This window comes from Anomalospiza imberbis, chromosome 20 (assembly GCF_031753505.1).
Source record: "Anomalospiza imberbis isolate Cuckoo-Finch-1a 21T00152 chromosome 20, ASM3175350v1, whole genome shotgun sequence".
NCBI classification, from domain to species: Eukaryota; Metazoa; Chordata; class Aves; order Passeriformes; family Viduidae; genus Anomalospiza; species Anomalospiza imberbis.
The window spans coordinates 6692423-6713501 of record NC_089700.1 but is presented as its reverse complement, the minus strand read 5'-3'; the positions used below and the strand labels follow the sequence as shown (position 1 = coordinate 6713501).

The window sequence follows — 21079 nt, the reverse complement described above, 5'->3', positions numbered from 1 at the left end:
GCTGAACCCACTGGGATTGTTTCAGTCCCTCATGCCCTGCCACGTGGGATGTGTGGGGATTTTGCTGTGTGGAGGAGTTTGCTGGCAGTTGCTGTGATGCTGAGAAAGAAGAGCCAAGTAGCAGCTGGGGAGGGTGACTGAGTGCAGCTCTCTGGAGGCCTGGGCCAGAGCAAGGCACAGCTGGGGAGGGGAGAACAGGCTGTGCTTTGTTTCCAGGCCCCCCACAGAGACCAATGCCAGCTTCCCTTGTCCCTCCACAAAAACTCCCAAATGTTTGCACTTGATCTGTTTTTAGTCACGCACAAACCACTGCACAAATTCACAGTGAAGTTTTCATTCCTTGAAACACCGCTCCATCCTCATTCTGCTTTCCCAGAGAAGTCTGTGAGCCAGGTCAGGGATCTCAGATCCACATTTCCCCCGCACAGCACGATGCAAACGTTCTGAACATCCCAGGGGACTGCCTGGAACTGCTCCGAGAGCACGGCCGCCAGTCCCACGCCTGCTGTTGGCTCAATCAGCAGCTTCATCCTTTCCCACACCAGCCACGTGGCTCGCTGTCGGGACAGGGCAGCAGCTGTCAGCCCAGCAGCCAGCACAGGCTGCTCCAGGGCATCCCTGCAGCACTCTGGGAAGGGAGGGCAGGGCTCCCAACAGCCCTTTCCAGCTGGAGACAGCGTGGGTGTCACAGCTGCAGTGGTGCACAGGGGCTTGTGCTGCTCTGGGAGTGTGTTGGGGTGAGAGCAGAGGGGCAGGGCGGGGGTGGAGGCAGCTGCCTGCTGGCAGCTACCATGAGAAGGGAGCTGGGAGCCTTTACCTTGATTTCTTCCTCTGAGACTGTCAGGACATCATCAACCAAATCCCTGATGATGGGCCACGTGTTGGGTCCGATGCTGGTTTTTACTGCGTCTGCGATGGTGTCCCGCGGGTGGAGGTTGGGGGTCAGCTCCCCTCGGACCTTGGACTGGTAACAGTCATCCACGTTGCTTGGCTCAGCAGCAAACACCTTCACATCTGGCCTCAAAGCCTGGGGAGAGCAGGAGGAGCCACCTGGGTGACACCACTATGTGCCTGTCCCCTGTTGCTGTGTGTGCAGGGGGCTAAGCAGGCCCTGCTGCTGCTGCCATGCAGACCCCAGGCACCCAGAGACTTTCACTGCAGGGCTTTTCTCTTTAAAGCTGCTGCCTGCCTTGAGAGTCCTGCCCTTCCCACGGGGAGGTTCCTGGATGAGCCGTTGCCTACCTTGATGGCGACTGCTATTCCTGCAACCATTCCTCCGCCTCCAACGGGAACCACCACTGCATTTACCTGGGGTGCCTGTGCAGAAAGGAAGTGTGAGGGCTTCTGACCCTTTGTGTCCCTCTTTTTGATGTGCCCCTGCATCATGCTGGGGTGTGCATTTCCCTCACCTGCTCCAGCACCTCCAGGGCAATGGTGCCTTGCCCTGCAATCACTGTCAGCTCCTGGTTGGGGTGCACCAGGACTCCTCCTGTCTCCTGGACTACAGTGGATGCTGTCTCGGCTCTGGACTAAGGGAAAGCACAGCAGTCACCTCTCACTCTGGCTGGGCAGCATCCCTGGGCAGTCTCCCCTGTGCCCTACCTTGTCATTGGGGTCACATGGCACCAGTGTGGCACCGTAGGCACGAATGGCATCTTGCTTACACTGTGGGGCAGTCCGGGGCACCACGATGTAGGCAGGAATACCTGTGGGATGAGAGAGGAAGTCAATCCAACAGCCCAAAAGCCACAGCAGCCAGCTCAAACTGCAGGAGCAGGCAATGCCTCGCCTATGCCAGCTCCTGCACGGACTCAGCGGAGGGATCTCCATCCTCTCCAACGGAACCAGCTCTGCATTTACGCCGTGCCTGCCTCTCGGAGCTGGGCGGGAGGTCGGGGGTACAGGTTACCTTCTGCCCGAGCAGCACAGGCGAGTGCCTGCCCGTGGTTGCCGCTGCTGTGTGTGACCACGGCGCGGGGCAGCTCCCGGCCCGTGCGCTGCCTTTCCTCCACGAGGCTGCTCACCGCGTTCAGGGCACCGCGGATCTGCAAGGAGAGCGCAGGACGGTGCGTGCCGGGCTGGATGTCCTCCTTTCAGCACTCCTCGGTGCCGGGCAGCACCCGTGCGGGGCGGCAGGAGCCGCCGGCTGTCGGCGGAACGCGAGTTTCCCTCTTGCGCAAAGCGACCTTTGCCCCGCGGCTTTGCGGTGCGCCAGCCCTGCGCACCTTGAAGGATCCGGTCTTCTGCAAGAGCTCGCACTTGAAGAGCAGCCTCCTGCGGGCCATGCGGTCCAGCCCGGCGCAGGCGAGCAGCGGGGTGCGATGGACGCGGCCCCGCAGCCGCCGCTCCGCATCCCGCACCTCGCGCAGCCCCAGCGGCAGCGCGGCCATCTGCGCGGCCCCGTGCGCGCCTGCGCGCGGCCGCGGCGGCAGTTTGTCCCTGCCCGGCCGCCGTCGGCGCCGCCCGCCCCCCGGCGCAGCCAAGATGGCGGAGGGGCTGGAGCGCGTCCGCGTCTCGGCCGCCGAGCTGCGGGACATGGTGGCGGCGCAGGCCCGCGCGGCCGGCGGCGGGCGAGGTGAGGGGCGCCGGGGGCACTCGCGACCCGCTGCTGGGCCGTCCCTTTCGCGCAGAGGCGGCTGCCCGCGGCCGCGCACGGTCCCGCGGCCGCGCTGCCCGGCTGCGCCTGGGGTAGGGCTTGGGGCAGAGCTGCCGCCGCACCGGCGCCGGCACGGGGCTGTCCGGGACTGTCCGTTCTCCCCGAGAACGGGGAGGCTGCGGGGCGGGCGGCGGCAGCCGGAGCGGCTTTGCCCCGGGATGGTCGGTCCCAGCCCCTCGGGGTCCTCCGGGCCGAGCCCCCGGTACCGACGGAGGTTCGGGGCTGCTGCCGGTGCGCGGTACTGACATGGAGAAAGTTTAGGGAGTGCAGCGGGGAACAGCCTGGCTTTGGTGGGTCGTTTAACCGTGCGTGGTCCGGCCTTGGCTCTGTAACGATTTTTTTTTTTTTTTTTTTGTAAATACGGTTAAAGGAGGAGGAGAGAAACGTTACCGGATTGTGAGCAAGGGGAAAGGCGTCTTTGACTCAGCCGGTCTGGTGGCAGAGCGGGCGCTGCTGGGGATGGCAGCTCCTGCACCAGCAGCAGGCAGGTGACTGCTGCTGAACCTGTGGTGATACAACTTCACTCCTGCTGCTTGTGCTCAAGTCTGGTGTTGTGCTTTGAGGAATAACCTGTTGCAGGACGGGATTTGTAAATGGCTCAGGCCAAGGATTTGGTCACTTGGGTTAGACTGTCTCATTTTCTACTTCATTCTTTGATTTCCTGTAAATATTGACGTAGATTTTCACATCTCTCCTGGACCTGCCCTGAGGGTGGCAGGCTCTTTGCCTTGGCTTGAATATTTGTCATGGTATTTTTTGGCCCCTGGGAATAACTTTCTTCTGTCTGTTTTTCCCCAGAAAACATGAAGGAGGTGAAGGAGCCGAGGCATCGCAAAGACAACAGGCGCCCAGACCAGGAGATTTACAAGCCTGGCCTCTCCAGACTGAGGAGCAAACTTGTGTCACCAAAGCAAGAGGCCTCGGAGAAGGAAAGGGGCAGAGCTGAGGAGGACAAGGAGGAGAGCGCTGGGGACAAGGACTCAGTGGCAATGGGAGCTCCAGCTGTGGAGGACTGTGACAAAAGCGATGGCCCCAAGCAGAACGGTCCTTCCCAGGAAAAGGAAGAAACAGAGACCAAAGGCAGCCTGCAAAGCCAGGAAAACTCATCCAAGCAGCCCATCGTGGATGAGTGGTGTCCAAAGACCCCCAGGAGAACCAAGAAACCAGACCAACAGATCTACCAGCCTGGGAAACGCCTGCACTCCGCTGCTAAAGAACCCTCCCTGGCCAGCGAGGAAATCACCGGGAGGATGGAGCAGCTGAAAGTCGAGGGAGATGAAGAGACTGAGAAAGGCACTGGAAAAGACAACAACAGGAAAATTAAATCGAGCAAGGAGGACAGAGAGGGGAGCCAGGCAGGGGAAGCAGTGAAAGCCTCCAGGGGGGAGAAAGGGAGACGAGCAGAGCGAAGTGACAGGGTGAGGAGGGCGGGGGATGAGGTGCTGCCGGGGAAGCTGGGCTCCACCAAGCGCTATTCCCGCACGGACAAGCGGCGGAGCCGGTACCGCACCTGCAGCACCAGCTCAGCTGGGAGCAGCAACAGCACGGACGGAGCCCTGCTCGTGGATGGCGTGCAGAGGAGGCAGGAGCGTGCCAGGGAAAGGATACGTCCTAGGAAGCAGCTCTCCGTGTCCTCCACAGACTCCTTGGACGATGACAGGATCGACGAGGCTGAGGTGTACGTCTCCAGCAGGAGCTCGGACAGGAGAAGGCATTCGGAGCAGAGCCGAGCTTCCAGGAGTGAGAGCGAGTGGAGCAGCAATGGCAGGGAAGTTAAGGGACCCTTTAGAGTGACATTTGACAGCAGGACCATGAACAGGGACGTCAGCCTGGCAGATACAGATAAAAAAAAGTCCCCGAAGGCCTTAGAGGTTTCAGAGGCGAGGAGCCAGAGCAGGGAGCCCCAAGGGAGGGGCCGTGGGATTCTGTTCCTGCCTGCCAACACGGACCTCTCTGCCAGCTCAGTGGGTGTCCCTGAAGCCACTCACCCTGGGCCGAGGCTCCTGCTGGGCGGGGCTGGCAGCAAAGGGCCCCGGAGCCGGGGCCGAGGCGGCACTGCCCGCCGGCTGTGGGACCCAAACAACCCGGACCAAAAACCCGCCCTGAAGAGCCAGACTGCTCAGCTTCACTTCCTAGACACAGATGATGAAGTGAGCCCCACCTCCTGGGGGGAAGCCCGCCAGGCCCAACCCTCCTACTATAAATTCCAAAACTCTGACAACCCCTATTATTACCCTCGTGCCTCCGGGCAAGGCCCCCAGTATCCCTACGGTGGATATTCCCTGCAGTATCCTATGGGTCCAACCAACGGGGTGTACCCAGGAGCCTATTACCCCGGGTACCCTGGCCAGGCAGGGCAGTACCTGTGTGGCCCACTCCCCCCTACTCCTCTGAGCCCTGAGATGGAGCAGCAGATGAGGAACATGCAGCAGCAGGAGCTCAGCAAACTCCTGCGTGAGGCTGGGAACCAGGAGCAGCAGCTCAGCAACCTCCTGTCCAGAGACCGCATCAGCCCGGAGGGGCTGGAGAAGATGGCCCAGCTGAGGTTTGTGGGTGGGCTGTAGAGGGGGGAGTGAGTCATTTCCAGGGTGAAATACAGGAGAATTGTGTCTCCGTAGGGATCTCAGTGGCTAGGAGATGTGGCATTGGGTTGCCAGTTTTTGAGGTGCTGGGTCTGTTTGTTGTGTGCCAGTGGTGTGTGGGTGGTGGAGGGAAGCTGTGGGTGAGGATGGATGTCACTTCCCTGGGCTGGGAGCTAAATCGTGGCTTCTTGTGCTTGGTGAATGCCTTGCAGGGACACAGAGGAGCAGGACAAGCACCTGCTGCAGATTTTTGGCTCTTCTGGCTCTTGCTGGAGCTGATGTTTCTCAGTTCCAGTGCTCTCAGTGTTTGTTGTCAGACCTTTGCTTTCTTACCTGTCCTTAGTGTGTGCTCAGGAATAATTTTGTATGTTCCTGGTGCTGTCAGTGGCTGTGCCTTTCCAGTGCTGTGTAGTTTTGTTCTCGATGCCTCTCAGCGTGGTGACACTCCAGTGGGAGTAGCCTGGTGATGCCAGTCTGTCAGGAGAGAAGTAACACTGTTACTCTGGGGGGTGGTTAATATGGCTGTAATAAGTTTCTACTTGGCCATCTTTCACGTTTATTTGTGATCTCTGTGTCGGCAGGGCTTCTCTGGAGGCTGTTTTTCAGAGCTAACTGACAGCAAATCTAGCAAGTGAGCTCAGTTCAGGGCTTGTTCTTTGTTTTGGGTACTTGCTCTATAGACTACAGGGTGGAATATGTCTGCAATTGAAGCAGCACTAGAGGTTTCAGGTCTTCCTCAAGGAGCTGAGGTCTCCCAGAGCTGTTGTGTGGAGGGAGAGAAAACACTAGAGTGCTACTGTGGCCTGTGGAAGCCCACCCTGCCCTGGGAATGTGGGCACAGTTGCCCCTGTCCTTGCTGGCAGTGCCTCTTGTGTCCTATCCTGTTATCCAAGTGCCTGCTGCCAGCTGTGTGGGGACTTTCACCCGACATCCATCTGCAGAAATGTCCAGTTCCCTTGGTGTTTGTGCTGTCCAGGTGTGTGTGCAGGGCCTGGGGACTCTGTGGGGTCAGGCAGCCCCTCCTGGTTCTGTGCTTTGTGCAAGAACCCACCAGCATTCTTCTCTTATCCTGTCAGGCTCTTCCAGGCATTGCCATCTGGCTTCACTCCAGGCTTTACCATCCACACTCTCCTACTGTTTCTGTAGGACTTGAAAGATTATCAGGAATAAGGCAGCAGGAACAGCTGAGGATCCCCTTTACCATTAACTTGCCCCACATGTTTCAGAGCTGCTCCTAGCCTGCAGCTATTTTATTAAATTTGGGGGAGGAATTCTGCTCCAGCACCCAGGCAGGGCTGTAAGCAGCTGAGAAGGGGAATGTGATTTCTGGGACTTCGAGGCTTTACTTCCATTGTTCCCAACTCATTCATTTTTGAGGAAGCAGGGTCTGTGTCTCTGCTGTGTATTTTGGTTGGATGGAAGGGGAGTGGGGATCATTTTAATAGCAAGGTCTCTGTTGCCCTGTGGTTGTGTTCTGGTTCCTGGCCCAGACCTTGTGCTCAGAAGAAGCAGAGCCTGGCAGCTCTGTGTTCTCTGTGTTGGATCAGGAGACACTTGTGCCTTGCTGTTGGCAGAACTGTAGCCGTGCTGCTTGCTCTTTGCCAAGCCTTGATCCATTCTCAGTCACCTGTACGAGGGAGATGCTCCTTTTGGATTTGCCCTCTTGGAGCAGGAAGGGTGTTAGATTGCAGCAGCTCCCATCTCCCTGGGGGATGTGTGTGGAAGCACTGAGTGCTGCTGGCAGCTGGATGTGAGCAGCAGGTGGTTCAGCACGTGTTCCCCGTGTTCCTGGGCAGTTGCTGTTGCATTGACCCTTCCCTGACTGTGTTTTGCTGTAGGGTAGAGATGCTGCAGCTCTATGAACGGTGCATCCTCATGGATATTGAGTTCTCTGACACCCAGAACGTGGACCAGTTGCTGTGGAAAAATGCTTTTTACCAGGTGATTGAGAAATTCCGGCAGCTCCTCAAGGACCCTCAGGGGGAAAATGCCCAAGAAATTCGGAACAAACTGCTCTTGCTTCTAGATGAGGTAAGAAGAGAGAAGCATCCCCAGATTCCACTAAACCTTTGGGTGGGATTGACTGCTTTTTAGAAAGGGATGGTGTAATGGGGCAACTGGTCATCTTGATCTTATTCATGTCTCCATGTGCCTTAGGTCATCCTTATGCAAAGGGGATGCTCAGGCACGTTATGGTTTAGTGGGGCAGGTGTAGGTCGAGGTAGACATCTGTTACAATTTAAATCAGGTTTGTTTTGGTGTGCTTGTGTTAATTAGAAATTGATTTAAGCTAAAATGAAATTAATGCCCCGAAGTGAAGCTAAACAGAAGCATTTCTGGAGGTGTTTGTGGCAACTTTACCGAATTTGCTTGGAACTCATTTTGTAAAACTGCAGCTCAGTTTGGTCTTTGGTAGGTTTGGTACCAGGTAGGCTGACAGACCTGAGAAGGTGTGTTTTAAAGAATTAGGGTGAGAAAAAGAACTGCTGGAGGCCTTTAGTCCACCCTCCTCCTCAAAGCAGGACTCTTTAAACACTAAATCCAGTCAGTCCTGATTTTGTGTAGCTCAGTCTTTAAAACCTTTGAGGCTGGAGATCCCACAACCTCCTTGTTGTGTTCTGAAGAGGAACAGCCCAAACCTCAGGGAGATGAAGCTTGCACATGGCAGGGCTGGTGGGGTGATTTTGTGCTTGTCATTAGAAAGATAATAACATCCAAGTGTGTTTGTGTGTGTGTGTGTGTGTGTGTTTTGCAGGGCTCTTCTTTTTTTGATGGCCTCCTCCAGAAGCTGCAGGTGTCCTACCAGTTCAAGCTGGAGGACTACATGGATGGGATGGCCATCCGCAGTAAACCTCTCAGGAAAATGGTAGGTTGGCTTCCTCCTGGAGACTTCTCATCCTGGTAATCCTGTGCAAGGTGCTGCACTCAGTGTGCTGCCCTTGCCAAGGGGCAGGCAGCTGTACTCCAAACAGAGCCAGTTTGTTTGCAGGGAATCTTTCTCAGCTGCTGGAGAGCTCTGCACTCTGGTGCAGTAACATTTCTTAGCTTCCCTTGCAAAGAACTTGTTTTGTACCAGCTCTGTGACCAGAGCTAATAAAGCAAAAAAGTATCCAAAGGCACGCTGACCTTTCCTGAGATATTGAACATGGTTTTTTCTCTGCCTGTGGAATCCAGAATAATGAGGGAAAGCTGGCAGTTGTGCTGCCTCCCTGACGTGTTGCCCTGAGCTGTGAGTGCAGGTGCAGGGACAGCTGGGAAAGGATATTTTAGTCCAGCTCCATTCCCACAGAGATGTGTTTATCCAGCAGCTGTCCTCAAATTGGTCGTGGACTGAACAACCCCCTTCTGGAGAGAGGTGGGATATTGTGTCAGAGAGGAAGTGTTTTGGGGATTGGCTTGCCCCTACAAATGCTGAACCAGTGCAATGGAACCTTGACGTTTCATCCTTGCTGCCCTTTTGTGAGACCTTCAGTGTGTCTCTGACCTCCTCTTGGCTCTGTACAGCCCCTGTGGGCTCGCTGGGTCTGCAGGTGAGTCAGGGCTGTGTGCCAGGTGCTCCATGGCTGCTCCTTTGCAGGTGAAGTACGCCCTGATCAGTGCCCAGAGGTGCATGATCTGCCAGGGGGACATTTGCCGGTACAGGGAACAGGCCAACGACACGGCGAACTACGGCAAGGCCCGCAGGTAGGACTCAGCTGCTGTATCCTTCCAGCACAGCTTTGCCTCTGGATACCAGGGATGGATGTAATTTCATCCCTGAACTTGCCTCTAGCCAAAGAAGTATTTCTCTTCCTTTTTAAAGTCTTTTCATTCCTCTGTTGTATTGCAGTCCTGTAGAGCTGAAAGGTGTAGCTGGGTTTTGCTGTTCCAGAGAGCAAGCTGCCAGATCCAGTCATCCTCCATCTAGAAGTGGAGGTGGTGGAAATTGTGCTGTGCTGATCCTGCAGCAGGGAGGGAGGATTTAGACCACTGAGCCTAGCAGAATTGCTCTTGTATTTTCTGGTGGCTTTTGCATCCATATGCTCTCACTCCATCAGAACTTACCAGCACTTGTTGCCCTCTGCTCATCTGTGGGGTGAGCCAGGGGTATTTCCTTCTGCAGCTGGATCTGCCCTCTCTTGCCCAGTGCCCCATCCCTCCCCAGGATGGGCACAGCTCACTGTGTTCACTCCTGCAGGCAGAGGCCACTTGTGGGAATGGCCAGTTCCCTGCAGAAATGCCAAATCCAAGGGGAGTTCTGCACCCTCGAGGACAGGAAGGCAGCCTGATGTCCTTTCAGTGACGTTTTCGCTCTGTTTTTTCCCTTCCCTAGCTGGTACCTGAAGGCTCAGCAAATTGCTCCCAAAAACGGCCGCCCGTACAACCAGCTGGCACTTCTGGCCATCTACACGGTAAGATGCTCCTCATGCAAGGATGTGCAGGCACAGGGAGAGCCTCTGGGATGGCTGGGAGATTCCATCTGGTGGAGAAAGGCATTGTTTAGGGCAGTGCAGATGGTTTGGGTTTTTTTCTTAAAAGAAAAAAAAAAGGCCGATGGTAGGATGTGCTGTGTGGATTCCAGCTGCTGTGGCTTCATGCAGCTTTGTCAGATACACGCTACTCCCTCAGGGATTTTGGGGACTGTTTTGTGGGCTGTTGAGAGTGTAATTGTTTTAAGTTGAAAACACAGCTCACTTTTTGCATGAGATTTTTGTGCTCAGAGCCATCTGTTTGCTATCTTATCACTGAACCTGTGTCTGAGCAACATCCACATGTGATTTCCCCGGGTTTCAGTTGTGCTGGCTACTCCAGCCATGCAGGAAAACTGACTTCAGGGAAGATGTGGCAGCAGATAATGGAAGCATCATGCTGATGCACAGAGGCTGGCAGGGATCTGCCAGTTCCCAACACTGTACGATGCTGGTTTAAAGTAGAGCAGTTCAGAAGCAGCTTTTCTCCATGGAAAGGACCTTTCTCACTGTGTCTGTCTGTCCCAGGCAGTATCGAGGGAGAGAGAAGGGGAAACACATGGGAGCACTGGGGCTTTGAATGCCCCAGAGGAGTGGCAGCTCTGAGCCACTTGTTTTGTTGTGTTTTTTGCAGAGGAGGAAGCTGGATGCTGTGTACTACTACATGCGCAGCCTGGCTGCCAGCAACCCCATCCTCACTGCCAAGGAGAGCCTCATGAGTCTGTTTGAGGAGACAAAACGCAAGGTGGGTCTTGGAGCTGGGCTGTGGGATGCTGCACCTGCCTGTGCTACCTGTCCTGTGCTGGAGAGCATGGAGAGAACGGTGGCATTTGGACTGGGAGACACTCCTTAACTCCTTCTAAGAAATTTCATGAGAGAGGCAGTCTTCAGAATGATGGTTTGGTGGTGGTTTGGACAGCTAATCTCTTGTTTCTGGGTCACAAACTGATGTAGCTGAGCTCAGCAAGGGCTGCCGGTTGCTGTGGTTTGCAGCATGGCTTTGGCATGCAATCATTGCTTTATTCCATAGGTGCCCCACACCTGTGGGGATGGATAAGGGAGGCTGCAGTGCCTTTGTGCCCCAGGGAGTCACCCCAAATACAGCACATGGGCTGCCATACACTCCTGGGACAAACCCAGCTTCTCTTGTCCTGGAGTAGCAGGAGTTGAAAACTGCTCACTTGCACTGTCCTGTAGAGCCAGAACCAAATTCTGGACGTGTCCATGAGTTACTGTTGTTGTGAAGCAGGGGAAAGGGCTAATTTTTCCATGTACATGAGATGATACGCTTCCCCTGACCCTTGATCCCTGGGTGATCTGAACATGTCCTGTGTGCCCAGTCCGAGCAGATGGAGCAGAGGAAACATCAGGTGCTGGATGTGAGCCCCAACCGCCGGGGCAAGGGCAAGAAATCCACCCTGCGACAGGTGGGAGATGATGCCACCAGGCTGGAGATCTGGATCCATCCCTCCCACCCCCGCTCCTCCCAGGGCCACGAGTCCAGCCGGGATTCTGAGCAGGACAACGGGCTTGGGAACCTCAGCCCCAGCGACGTGAGTACTGCAGGAGGCGGCGGTTGGCTTCGGTCTCATGTGTTTGGAATGCAGTGGAATGACACTGGATCTGTTTTGCTTTCCTGTTGCTAAATTTTCCAGTGTTTTGGCTTTCCCTGTGGGAGCTGTGCCTGGGTCAGGCTGAGGAGCTGGTGACCTCGTGCCTCTCGTGTTTAAGGCATGTTGTTACCATCTCTTTCTTGGCAGCGCGCGCTGGCGTGGCTGATGTGGAACAGAAGAGAGGCACAAACAGAAGATGCTGTAAAATGCTTCTGCTCTGAGGGCTCTAACTTGGGTGAGGCTCCCGGTGGGAAATGAGGTCAGATGCTGGAGACCAGGGTTAACAGTGACCCTGGCAGTTCTGAGGCTTGTTCTGGAAGTGTGTCACTTGTCCCATTGCCAGATGATCACTGAGAATGTGAAAACCGTGGTTTCAATTTCCAGTGTAGGTGTTACATTTGCATAACTTGGTCTGCTGAGAGGCCAGACAAGCACCTTTCTTTTGCAAGAATTAAAAATATAATTAAGTGGTGGTGTCTCCTGTGAGCCTGTCCAGCTGTACCTTGCAGGAGGAGCACGGGTGAGCTCTGTTTGTCAGGCCCAGGAATGCGGGCAAAGGCAGTGGTGGTTGGGAGCTCATCCTCCAGGAATCTTTGCACCGCTCTGGCACATTTGACTTGCAAGAGAACTTGCCAGGGAGCTCTGGGCTGCCTGTCCTAAAATGGCTGTTAAGGATGGGAGTTTAGGAGAACTGGGAAAACCTTCCCTGTGCACAGTGGGGCCCAAAGCTTCTTGGATTTGTGCTTTTGTAACGAGTTTGTGACTTCAGCTGGGTGGAACTGGGGTGAAGTCTTGGGGCTTTGAAAGATAAGCTCTGGCACGTTGCTGCAGCATTTTTCAGATGTTCCTGCCCTTGGTTATTTTCCCTCTCCTCAGCTTTTCTTCTGGGGACTTCTGCTTCCTCAGCATCATTGAAAGGAATGTGCCAAGCTTTAGCTTCTCCATCAATCACAGATGAAGCTGCTTGGCATGAGATGCTGTCAGTGTTTTTGGGGCACTGGTGGGGGTTTCTCTTTTGCAGTGCTGTCACAGGAGGCAGTGTAGCAGCTGGCACAGTGGGAGGCAGGGATGTGTTTGTAGTGCAGCACTTTGTGCTGGAGCTTCCCCTTGCTCTGTTCAGTGGGGTCTGTGCTCTCTGAAGTGCAGCTTGCTGGCATTGTCTGTACACACTGTCTGATATTTACCATTAGTCTTGATTTCTCTCTGCTTGAAACATTGGCTCCTGAAAAGTACGATCTTTCTGATCATGGAGAAGCCACCCCATCAGAAATAGAATGGCAAAAGGGAGCTGAGGGTCTGGGTTTGGGCACTGTTTTGGCAGCCAAGATATCTATTCTCAGGCTGCCTGTGCCTACTGTGGGGCAGCACTCGAGCTGGCACAGCTGCTTATGGGGCCATATCACCCAAAATAACCGCGTGGAAAGGAAACCTTAAATCTGTGTCTCTGCCAAAGCTCCCGAGCTGTGAATCCGTGGGCTGGATGAAGACAGCAGCTCTTGGGGAAGCTCTGGACTCCTTCCTCATTGAAGCTGTAGCCTCTTAGCGCGCTGCTCGCAGCATCCCCGGGTGTTGTGGAGCTGCTCGGCTGGCGAGGAGCCGAGCAGCCCCGAGCTGCCGCTGAGTGGCACTGTTTGGCCTCGGAAGGGCCCTGCGTGGCTGGGACAGGAGCAGGAGCAGCCCTGGTGCTGGCAGCACCTCTGCCCCACATCCCCGGCCGGCCGGAAGGGAACAGCTCTGCTCCCAGGAGACGTGTGCCAGCCTTTGTGTGTCATTTTGGGGAAATGAGGCTAAATGTGTCGTTGCCTGCCCAGTCCCTTCCTTGCCAGCTTCAGCCCTTGAAAAGGCAGAGGCAGGCTGTGTTCTGTGTTGGCCCTGATAGCCGTGCTCTGCAGGTAGCAGAGGCATCCGCCTTATGGCAGCTGTTTCTGGGCCAGAGAAGGGCATTTTGCATGGCAGAATGGGTAAGCTCAGATGCCAGCAGCAGATATAACACTGCAAGTAGAGATATAACAGCTCTGGATGCATTCTGGGCAGGGTGTAGGAGAGAGGCTGCTTGCACCCTTCAGCCAGAGGCTTTTGTTTCAAACCCAGCCACAGGTGGTTAGACTGTGAGGATGCTGGCTGTTTTACAGGTGGCAAGAAATCGATTGGGGATGTTTTCTGTCCTCAGTAGTCACTGTCTTCACTGTGCAGGTGGTGAGGTGCCAGTCCTGTGATGTGACACAGTTTGGGAGGTGCTGCACGATTGCTCTCTCAGGACCTGCTGGTGTGTGTGCTGTCCCTGTCAGCACATGCTTACACATCTCTGCTCAGGACTCACTTCATTTTCCATTATGCCACTCTATACAAATACCCCAAAATTGCTTTATTTCAGAGGCAGGAGCCCTCAGGCTGGAGTTAGTAATGTGGCATGGCAAAAGAGAAAAAGCCAGCTCAAACTGCAGCCATTTCTGGGATGAGGGAAACGTGTGTGGCTGGCAGTTTGCCTTGCACTGTGCTTTTAGGTAGAGGCTTGGCAGAGCTGCCTGTTTCACAGTTTGCTCCATCCCCTTTTCTAGGAAGATGCAGAGCTAGAAGAACACACCACCTGTGCACAGCAAGGGGTGTAAATCTGTGTTTGGCCCCTTCCCCTGTCACTGGATTTGGCACTGCTGGCACACCAGACAAGGGACAGTTTCAGAGCGAGCTGAGGAGGTGTTAGAGTTGCAGCCTGGCTGTGTTGTGCTCAGGGTTTTGGCTGTTTTGGCCACAGCCTTTTGGGGTTTCATTCTGTGAATGGCTGCTCTCTGTGGTCTCTTGTACGTTGCACGTTTCTGGGTGTGCAGGGGCAAGAGGGTCCAGGCTGACCCTTTACCTGGCAATATCTGGTCACTTTGTGTGCAATTCCAATGAGAAATGCTAAAAAAGGAGGCTGAGCAAGTGAGCAGTTGTCGGTGAGCTGAAGAGCTGAGCCTCTGCCATTTCTTCTCTGCCACTGGTTTCGTTTGCCACGGGTCTGTATTCATCTTAAATCTGATAGTACCGTGAGCAGTTTGCTCTGCAGGCTATGAATTGGTAAAGTAAACAGGGCAAACGGGCTGTCAGTCTCTTGAGAAAGTGCTAATATTACACTGAGTTTGAGATTTTAATCACTCCTGTCAGGAAATGCTGAGTTAAGGTTCTCACAATTGCTGCTGCCTGCTGCCTGTGCTCTGCAGTAGACACTTCCTTGTGTTACCACGCAGCATGCAGGCATTAATAAAGATTGCTGCAGCTAAGATTAGGGAAGAGAGGTTTTCCCTTGGCAGGCCAGTAATTGAATAATACTTCTCTCCAGATGTCTGAATACTTCATCATCATTAAAGAATTAAGTCTCTTAGCCTCTTTGTGAGAGGTCAGCCTTGTAGAACCATCAAAAGTTTGGTAGGGCCACCAGAAAAGCTCTTGGGAAAGCAAAGGCCATAGTCAAGATCTGCTGTCACAGCCCTGTGCATCAGCTGCAGGAGCATTCCCATTTTCCTCCAGCCTGCTGGTCAGGGATAGAGGTTTTGGATTTGCCTAGTGCTGAGTGCCCCTGGAGCAACAGCCCCTTTGCAGTGGCAGGGAAATTGGGGTGGAATTATTAGCTCTGGAATTCAGAGCAGGTTTTAACTTCCATTTCTTTACCCAGACTTTCTTCTCAGCAGCAGGGAGTGTGGAACACTGCACCAGGGTTTCCGTGAGTGAGCAGTAAATACCACCATGAGGCAATTTTGGGAATGCATGTGCAGGAGCTTGGGGCTGCCCAAGCTGCTTCCTCAACAGAGGCCTCGTGTCCTTAGTGAAAAGGGTCCCTGTCCCAGTCAGCTCCTGCATGTTTCACATCCGTTTTTCCTTGGTGATGTTTGTTGTTCCTGCTCTGTGCACTTGTTCCTCTTGGGCAGCAGCCACTTGGGTGACTGGGCTGGCTCCTTCTCCTGCCTGGTTTCAATCCATGCAGTTTTTCATCTGGTGGAGCTTGGGCTTTGCATCTGGAGGGATAAAAACTCATTTTAGTCTGGTAGCAGTTGTGGTGGGGGTTTCTTGGCCATTCTGCTCCTGCCTGGACCAGTCACACACGGGAGCAGAAGTGACCTGTGTTCAGAGTTGGGGCTGCCTGGATATCACTGCCTCTGCTCCCTGGGAGTGTCTGGTTTGTTCAGAGGCTGTTGTGGTGTGAGCTGGGTGTCTCTGAGCATGGCCAAACTTTGTTCATGCAAATATACCCCACAGACTCCCCTGTTTCTGAGAGCTTCCCCCTCCACTCTCAGCTCTTCCCCTCACCTTGTTACTCTGTTCCATTACACATGGCTAGAGGTAAGTGACAGGCAGAAGTGGAAATGATGTATTGCTGTAATGATGGTTGTTCTTCCATACAGATGCACAGAGAAGGGGCTGCTTGGGGAACTCATTATTTTTGGTGCATCCCTGCCAAGCTGGTGGGAGCATTTCTTCTCACTGCCAGCATGGTTGGGTGATTTCACTCAGGACAGTGAAAGATTGATTTTTTTCTGTGCAGACTCCTATGAATAATCTTTGCTGGATGAAGTGCAGGGCTCCTACAGGGTTCTCTCATTTGATCCTTCCGTGGTGTCAGGTGGGCAAAGCCCTCAGAATGGTCCATTTTAGGATCTTGTGATCTGTAAAATGAGCCCAGGCAGCTGGGGCTGTGCCTGTGGTTTAGATGGGCAGGGTGAAAACACAGACTTGCTGCCTTCCCCCCACTGCTGGGGCATGGCTCCCCAAAGAGGTAACCCTGCAGGATGCACATGATGTCCTGTGCTGACTTTTGCATGCTTTTAGGGTTTTTTTTAACCCGAAACTAGATGCTGGTGCAGACAGTGGAGGGAATGGGACCCACTAGCCCAGCAGTGCCTGCACATGCCCTGCGTGCTGCTGCTGTTCCCCAGCAGTTGAACACCTGAACCCCACCAGAGCAGTGGTATAGGTGTGTCCCCAAAGGGAGGGAGTGTCCCCTCGGGTTTTCCTCATGGAAGGAGCCAGTGGGATGCACACAAGCTCTTAGAGTGTCAGCACCATGTCACAAGAGGGTGGCTTGTGTCAGGAAGTTTGTCCCCTGTATGGTTAGAGGCTCTCTGCTATTGGAAGTGAGTGATCCTGTCTGAGGTGTGCTGTGTTCTGGGCTGTCCTTGCTGTCAGAGGATGGCAGTGCTTCCCCCAGCCTGCTCCTGATCCACACCTCTGCAGAGCTGCCAGCCCCTGCTGAGCCTCCCTTGCAGCACAAGAAGCAGAGATGCTCTCTGGGGTGAGAATGCCAGGCACCAGCAGTCAGCTGAGGGCTGCCTTCCCTATTTCTGGCCTTTATCCACCACCCACATGAGAGAACAGCAAGAGCTGTTGCATCCTTCATCTTCGTGCCCACAGCGAGACTTGACAGGGAGAAGTGTGGAGTTCCCTCTGTCCTGCCCTCATTTTCCTCACCCCCACAAGCTTGCAGGAAGCTGTTGGGTTTGGTTACTCATTCATGGAGGTCAGGACTAGGTCTGTTTTTTTTTTTTTTTTTCCTTTGTGTTTAGGAAACAGTTTACAAACTGTTTTGAGCACGGGGGAGCTAGTGGCGTGTGAAAGAGGCTTGTCAGCCTCTTTACTGCTGGACTTGCATTAATTCTCTGCCCTGCCTCCTTTTCTGTAATCTCTTTCTTGGTTGGCAGCATGAGTATTTCTGAGTGCTTTCCCCTGCCTGCAACCCCTCTGCCTCCTGATATGACCTCAGCCACCAAACCACCTTGGGGCTTTATTTTTACTCAAGCCGTTTTGTTTCGTGTGACCAGGTTGCTTTCTTTCCCTCAGCAGTGAGAAGAGTTCTCTGCAGAGGAAGTAAAAGAGTGCCAGGTTGCAGTTGAAACTGGTTAAACACCAAAACCACACTCCTGGCCTCACTGGGTTTGAGACGTGACACTCAGCCATGCAGTTCAGCACTGGCTTTTTTTGCCTGCCAGTTGTGCACCATCCCTGCTTGCACTCCGTTTTTTTAATAAATTGTGTTTTCACTTCAAATTGCTGATAAAAACCTTCTCAGCTGCAATTCCTGTGTTAGCAATCCAAGCAGAAAACGCTGTTTCCACTTTGCCTGGGCTTGTGATGTTCTGTGGATGCTCAGTGCTGCTCCACCAGAGCCCAATCCAGCCTGTGCACTCATGTCATGTAGAACCCAAATGATCCTTTCCAGCACATCTTGACCTTTTGTCACTACCCAGAAAGTGAAGACTGAGCTGTTTATAACAGTTTCCAAAAGTTGGTGTTGATAATTTCCCCCTCCCCCTTTCTTCTTTTTAGTTGGTGGTTTTAGTTAGCTGTGAAGAACAAGGCAGGGACTAATGTTGCCTGAATGGGAGAGACCCTGGCATGTTCTCCTTCTGGCAGCAGGCATCTGGTGCTAATGTGTGTGGTGGATCAGAGGTGGGAGCACTACAAGGACATCAATGAGATGTGCTTTGTGAGGGGCTCTGCTCTATCCCTGTGCTCAAAGAGGCTGCGGTGAGGGGAGAGAGACTTCGTGTTCCAACAAGCTTCTCATACCCCAAAACCAAATACAATCATCCAGAAACCGCCTTTCCCTGTCAGTCACTCTTTCCTCATTTCCTCTCCTGCTGGTGCTGATCAGGCAGGGATTTGTGTGTAACCAAACCCCTCCTGCTGCTGCACACGAGGCCTTTCTCAGAGCACTGGGTTTGATGATCCTGGTGCTGCACAGTGGTGTTGGGAGGGAGAGTTTGCACTTGAGATGAGAATGCTGCCAGAATTGGCAGTACTGGTAAAGGAAGTAAAACATCTTAATAGCAGGATTGGGAGATTTTCCAGAGCAGGGTGAAGGCTGTAGACACAGATTTCTCTTGAGATTTTTTTTTTGTTGTTGTTGTTCTTAGTCTAACCTTGATCTTTGTCTGAAGTTGGCCCAGGCCAATATTTCCTGCTGTCTGTTGTAGACTTTTTGAGATTGGCACCTCGTATCCCACAGCCAAACCTCTTAATTCTGCCATGGGGAATGTTTATTCCTCTTCAGTGTTGAATGAGCCATTTCCAGACAGGCTTCGTATCCACTGTGGAGGTGGGTGCTAGAAAAGAAACTTCCTTCCTGAGGATCAGGGAGTGGAACCTGCTGGAGTCTGTGTCACTTCCTCTGTCCTTGGCTCTACTCTTCCTCCCCAGCAGATTTCACTGCTGCATAATTCAAAGTGGAGAGGGAGATGAAGCGGGGTGGACATCTACCTGTGGGAGCCTGAGGCACAGCCTGGCTGGGAGCAGCTCCTGTTGTCCCGGATGGGGAGCGTGGCTGGAAGAGTGGGGATGTGAAGGTTGCGTGAGATAATGCTGTCATCCTTCTGGAAGGCTCTGTCTCTGCTCAGCCTGTTGTCCAAATGTCTCCTCTCTTGGCCCAACTCCATGCTAAACCTTTCAGAGTTCAATCTCTTCAGTCTTCACCCTTCTTAATTTCTCACATTATCTCCCTCCTTTGTGCTTTAACCCCATGAATAATCTACTCTGGAGTAGTGAAGAAGGCTGACAACACCCTGAGCTGCCTTAGCAGCTGATCTCTTACGACCAGAATTCATCACACGTTTCTCTGTGTCAGTTTTCTGTCACAGAAAGGTGAATGCTGTTTATTCCTGGCAAACAGTGAGTGTTTGAGTATAAGCTGCTTTTGGTTGGGGCTGCTTTAGTGCACGTGTGGCCTCCCCCTTACCTGCTGGACACAGAAAGCTCTGCCTGGGCTTTCAGTGCTTAACCAGATGCAGCCTTGAAGAGCTGAGCTTGTATCCTAAACGACCTGCAGCACCAGAGCCAATTTGTGAAAAGTTTTGTGTTGAAAGTGAACTTGATATATCAGCTGAGGACTCTCTGGCGTGTTTGCATAGATTCAGAGAGTTTATGGTCAGCAGGGACTATTAGATCATCCAGTCTGATCTCCTGTATATCACAGGTCCTTAAATTTCACCCTGCTACTCCTATATGAAGCCAAATAACTTGTGTTTGGCTAAAGCAGTACTTCCAGAAAGACATCCAGCCTTGAGAATCCACCCTTTTCCTGGGGAGTTCATTCCAGTGATAATTGCACTGGTTTTGAGATCCTTTTACCTTATTTACAGAGTGAATGTTCCCAGTTTATTCCCATACTTTGCTCTTCTGCAAGTGTAAAGAGCCCTTAAGTACCACGGAGGCATTTTACACCCAGCAACCCAATCGCCTCCCAGTCTTATTTTGATAACACTGAACAGATTGAGCTGTAGAAATTTTTCACTGCAAGGCATCAGTTCTTGCCTTTGAATCACTTTTATTTGGCTGGTTTTTTGGATCCTTACCAATTTTTCAGCATCCTTTTAAAAATAAGGGCACTAGAGCTGGATGCAATATTTCACTGTCATCCCCCACGGTGCCATATTTAGATGTGAATGTGCTGTCCAGTCCCTGCTCTGCTTGTACATCCAAGGTGTGTGTTGAATCCTTGTTGCTGGACATTGCATTGGGAATTCAGCCACTGTGGTCCCTAAAGGCTTTGTGGAGAAGCTGCCTTGGGCACGATCTCCCAAAGACTTCATTTTCCGTGTGGTGCCAGATGAATAACATGATATTTGATGCTGGAAACCCCCAGATTTTGAAGCTGTTATAATAAACCCTGTGTGAATGTTCTCTAGCCATCGTTACTTACTGCTCCAAACGGGCAGTTTGACAGCAGACTTTCCTCTTGTTGTTTAAAAATGTTGCTAGTGAGTCTCTACCATCCTCTTTCCATCCAGTTCACTGAAGGTCCCTGAAGCCCTCTCTTTAAGAGGTTACTGAATCAGTTTATTCGTTTAATGAGAATATTTTTTCAAGAATGTTGTGTATTACTAATTCATGGAAACCAAATTTAGACACAAGCTTGGTTGAAAAGGAAGTAACACACATATAAATATTATATTTGACCTGCTTTCATGGAGTTGAAAGTTCTGCTAGTAAATTCGCTACTAAATTATGTTGAATTTACTCAGAAGTCAGATACTTGTTCTGGAGCCAGTGAAGTTACCATAGTTTGATCTTTACGTTACTAAAGCAGATAATTTTCTTCCTTAACGTTTTTCCTCTCACCTGCTCCCTTCTGGGATGAAGGAAGAACTCAAGAGCTCACTGCTTTTGCCAGGGAGCTTCTTAAATTCCTCTTTTTCTCTTGCTAGGTTGATGGCTTGCAACTCTTATAGCCATGAGATGTGTCCTGGAGCTGCTGCACTGCAAAAGACCAGGGAGCTGCAGGAGTGTCTCAGTGTCTCTTTACCTGTAAATTAATTTTTTTGATGCCTCAAGGCCATGATGCATCAGGGTTCCCTCTCTCTTCCATGTCATAGCAAATTGGATTTTACATTTGTGCGGTATCTGATGTTAAGTAGCAGGATTTTCACTGGAATTGCTTTTACTGCTACAGAAATGAATCTGTTTGAGGGCAGGACATTGCTCTGCTAAGCAGAAATCTGCACTAAACACGTGGCACGAAGCAGCCAAGGCAAGCCCTGTATCCATTTGTGGTTGCAGGTGGTATATGAAGAGAAGTGATTATGGTAATTAGCCCAGCTGGAATTTGCCCACAGCTCTGTGGGTACCTTGTAAACACTACAAAAATGCCAGACAATTTTAACAGCCCTTTTGTCTCATCACCTTTATGTAGGTAGCCATTTGCACAAAACCCTTTCCACCAGCACTTTGGTGGGGTTACACCTGTAGCAGTAAAAATTCCTCCTGGTATCCTGCCAGTTGAGCCCACTGCAGCATTCTGGGCTTCTCAGGAATCTC

The 21079-nt window shown here is 52.6% G+C and overlaps 2 protein-coding genes across 3 annotated transcripts in view; one reads left to right on the top strand and one right to left on the bottom strand.

The window, feature by feature from the left end:
• Positions 1–359: 359 nt before the first annotated feature.
• On the bottom strand, positions 360–2390 carry SRR (serine racemase). Its single transcript, XM_068210830.1, has 7 exons — positions 2226–2390; positions 1910–2045; positions 1603–1706; positions 1410–1529; positions 1243–1317; positions 818–1027; positions 360–557 (listed from the first exon to the last, which is right to left on the bottom strand). The coding sequence occupies exons 1-7, from the start codon at positions 2388–2390 to the stop codon at positions 360–362; spliced, it is 1008 nt and encodes a 335-aa protein (XP_068066931.1).
• A 31-nt stretch (positions 2391–2421) lies between these two features.
• Positions 2422–21079, top strand: part of SMG6 (SMG6 nonsense mediated mRNA decay factor) — a 105635-nt gene continuing 86977 nt past the window's right edge. For both annotated transcript variants that reach the window (XM_068210422.1, XM_068210421.1), the window contains exons 1-8: positions 2422–2575; positions 3455–5201; positions 7077–7269; positions 7994–8104; positions 8816–8922; positions 9551–9629; positions 10321–10431; positions 11027–11239. In XM_068210422.1, coding sequence (XP_068066523.1) covers positions 2485–2575; positions 3455–5201; positions 7077–7269; positions 7994–8104; positions 8816–8922; positions 9551–9629; positions 10321–10431; positions 11027–11239 — 2652 coding nt within the window. In that variant the 5' untranslated portion in view covers positions 2422–2484. The remainder of the gene's footprint in view (positions 2576–3454; positions 5202–7076; positions 7270–7993; positions 8105–8815; positions 8923–9550; positions 9630–10320; positions 10432–11026; positions 11240–21079) is intronic.

Bases quoted from the DNA above. Each gene is read 5' to 3' on its own strand.
- SRR (XM_068210830.1), bottom strand. From the start codon at position 2,390: ATGGCCGCGCTGCCGCTGGGGCTGCGCGAGGTGCGGGATGCGGAGCGG. The intron at 2,046-2,225 runs GTGCGCAGGGCT...CTCTCCTTGCAG, and splicing joins AGAAGACCGGATCCTTCAAG to ATCCGCGGTGCCCTGAACGC. The intron at 558-817 runs GTAAAGGCTCCC...CTGTCCCGACAG, and splicing joins TCTCAGAGGAAGAAATCAAG to CGAGCCACGTGGCTGGTGTG.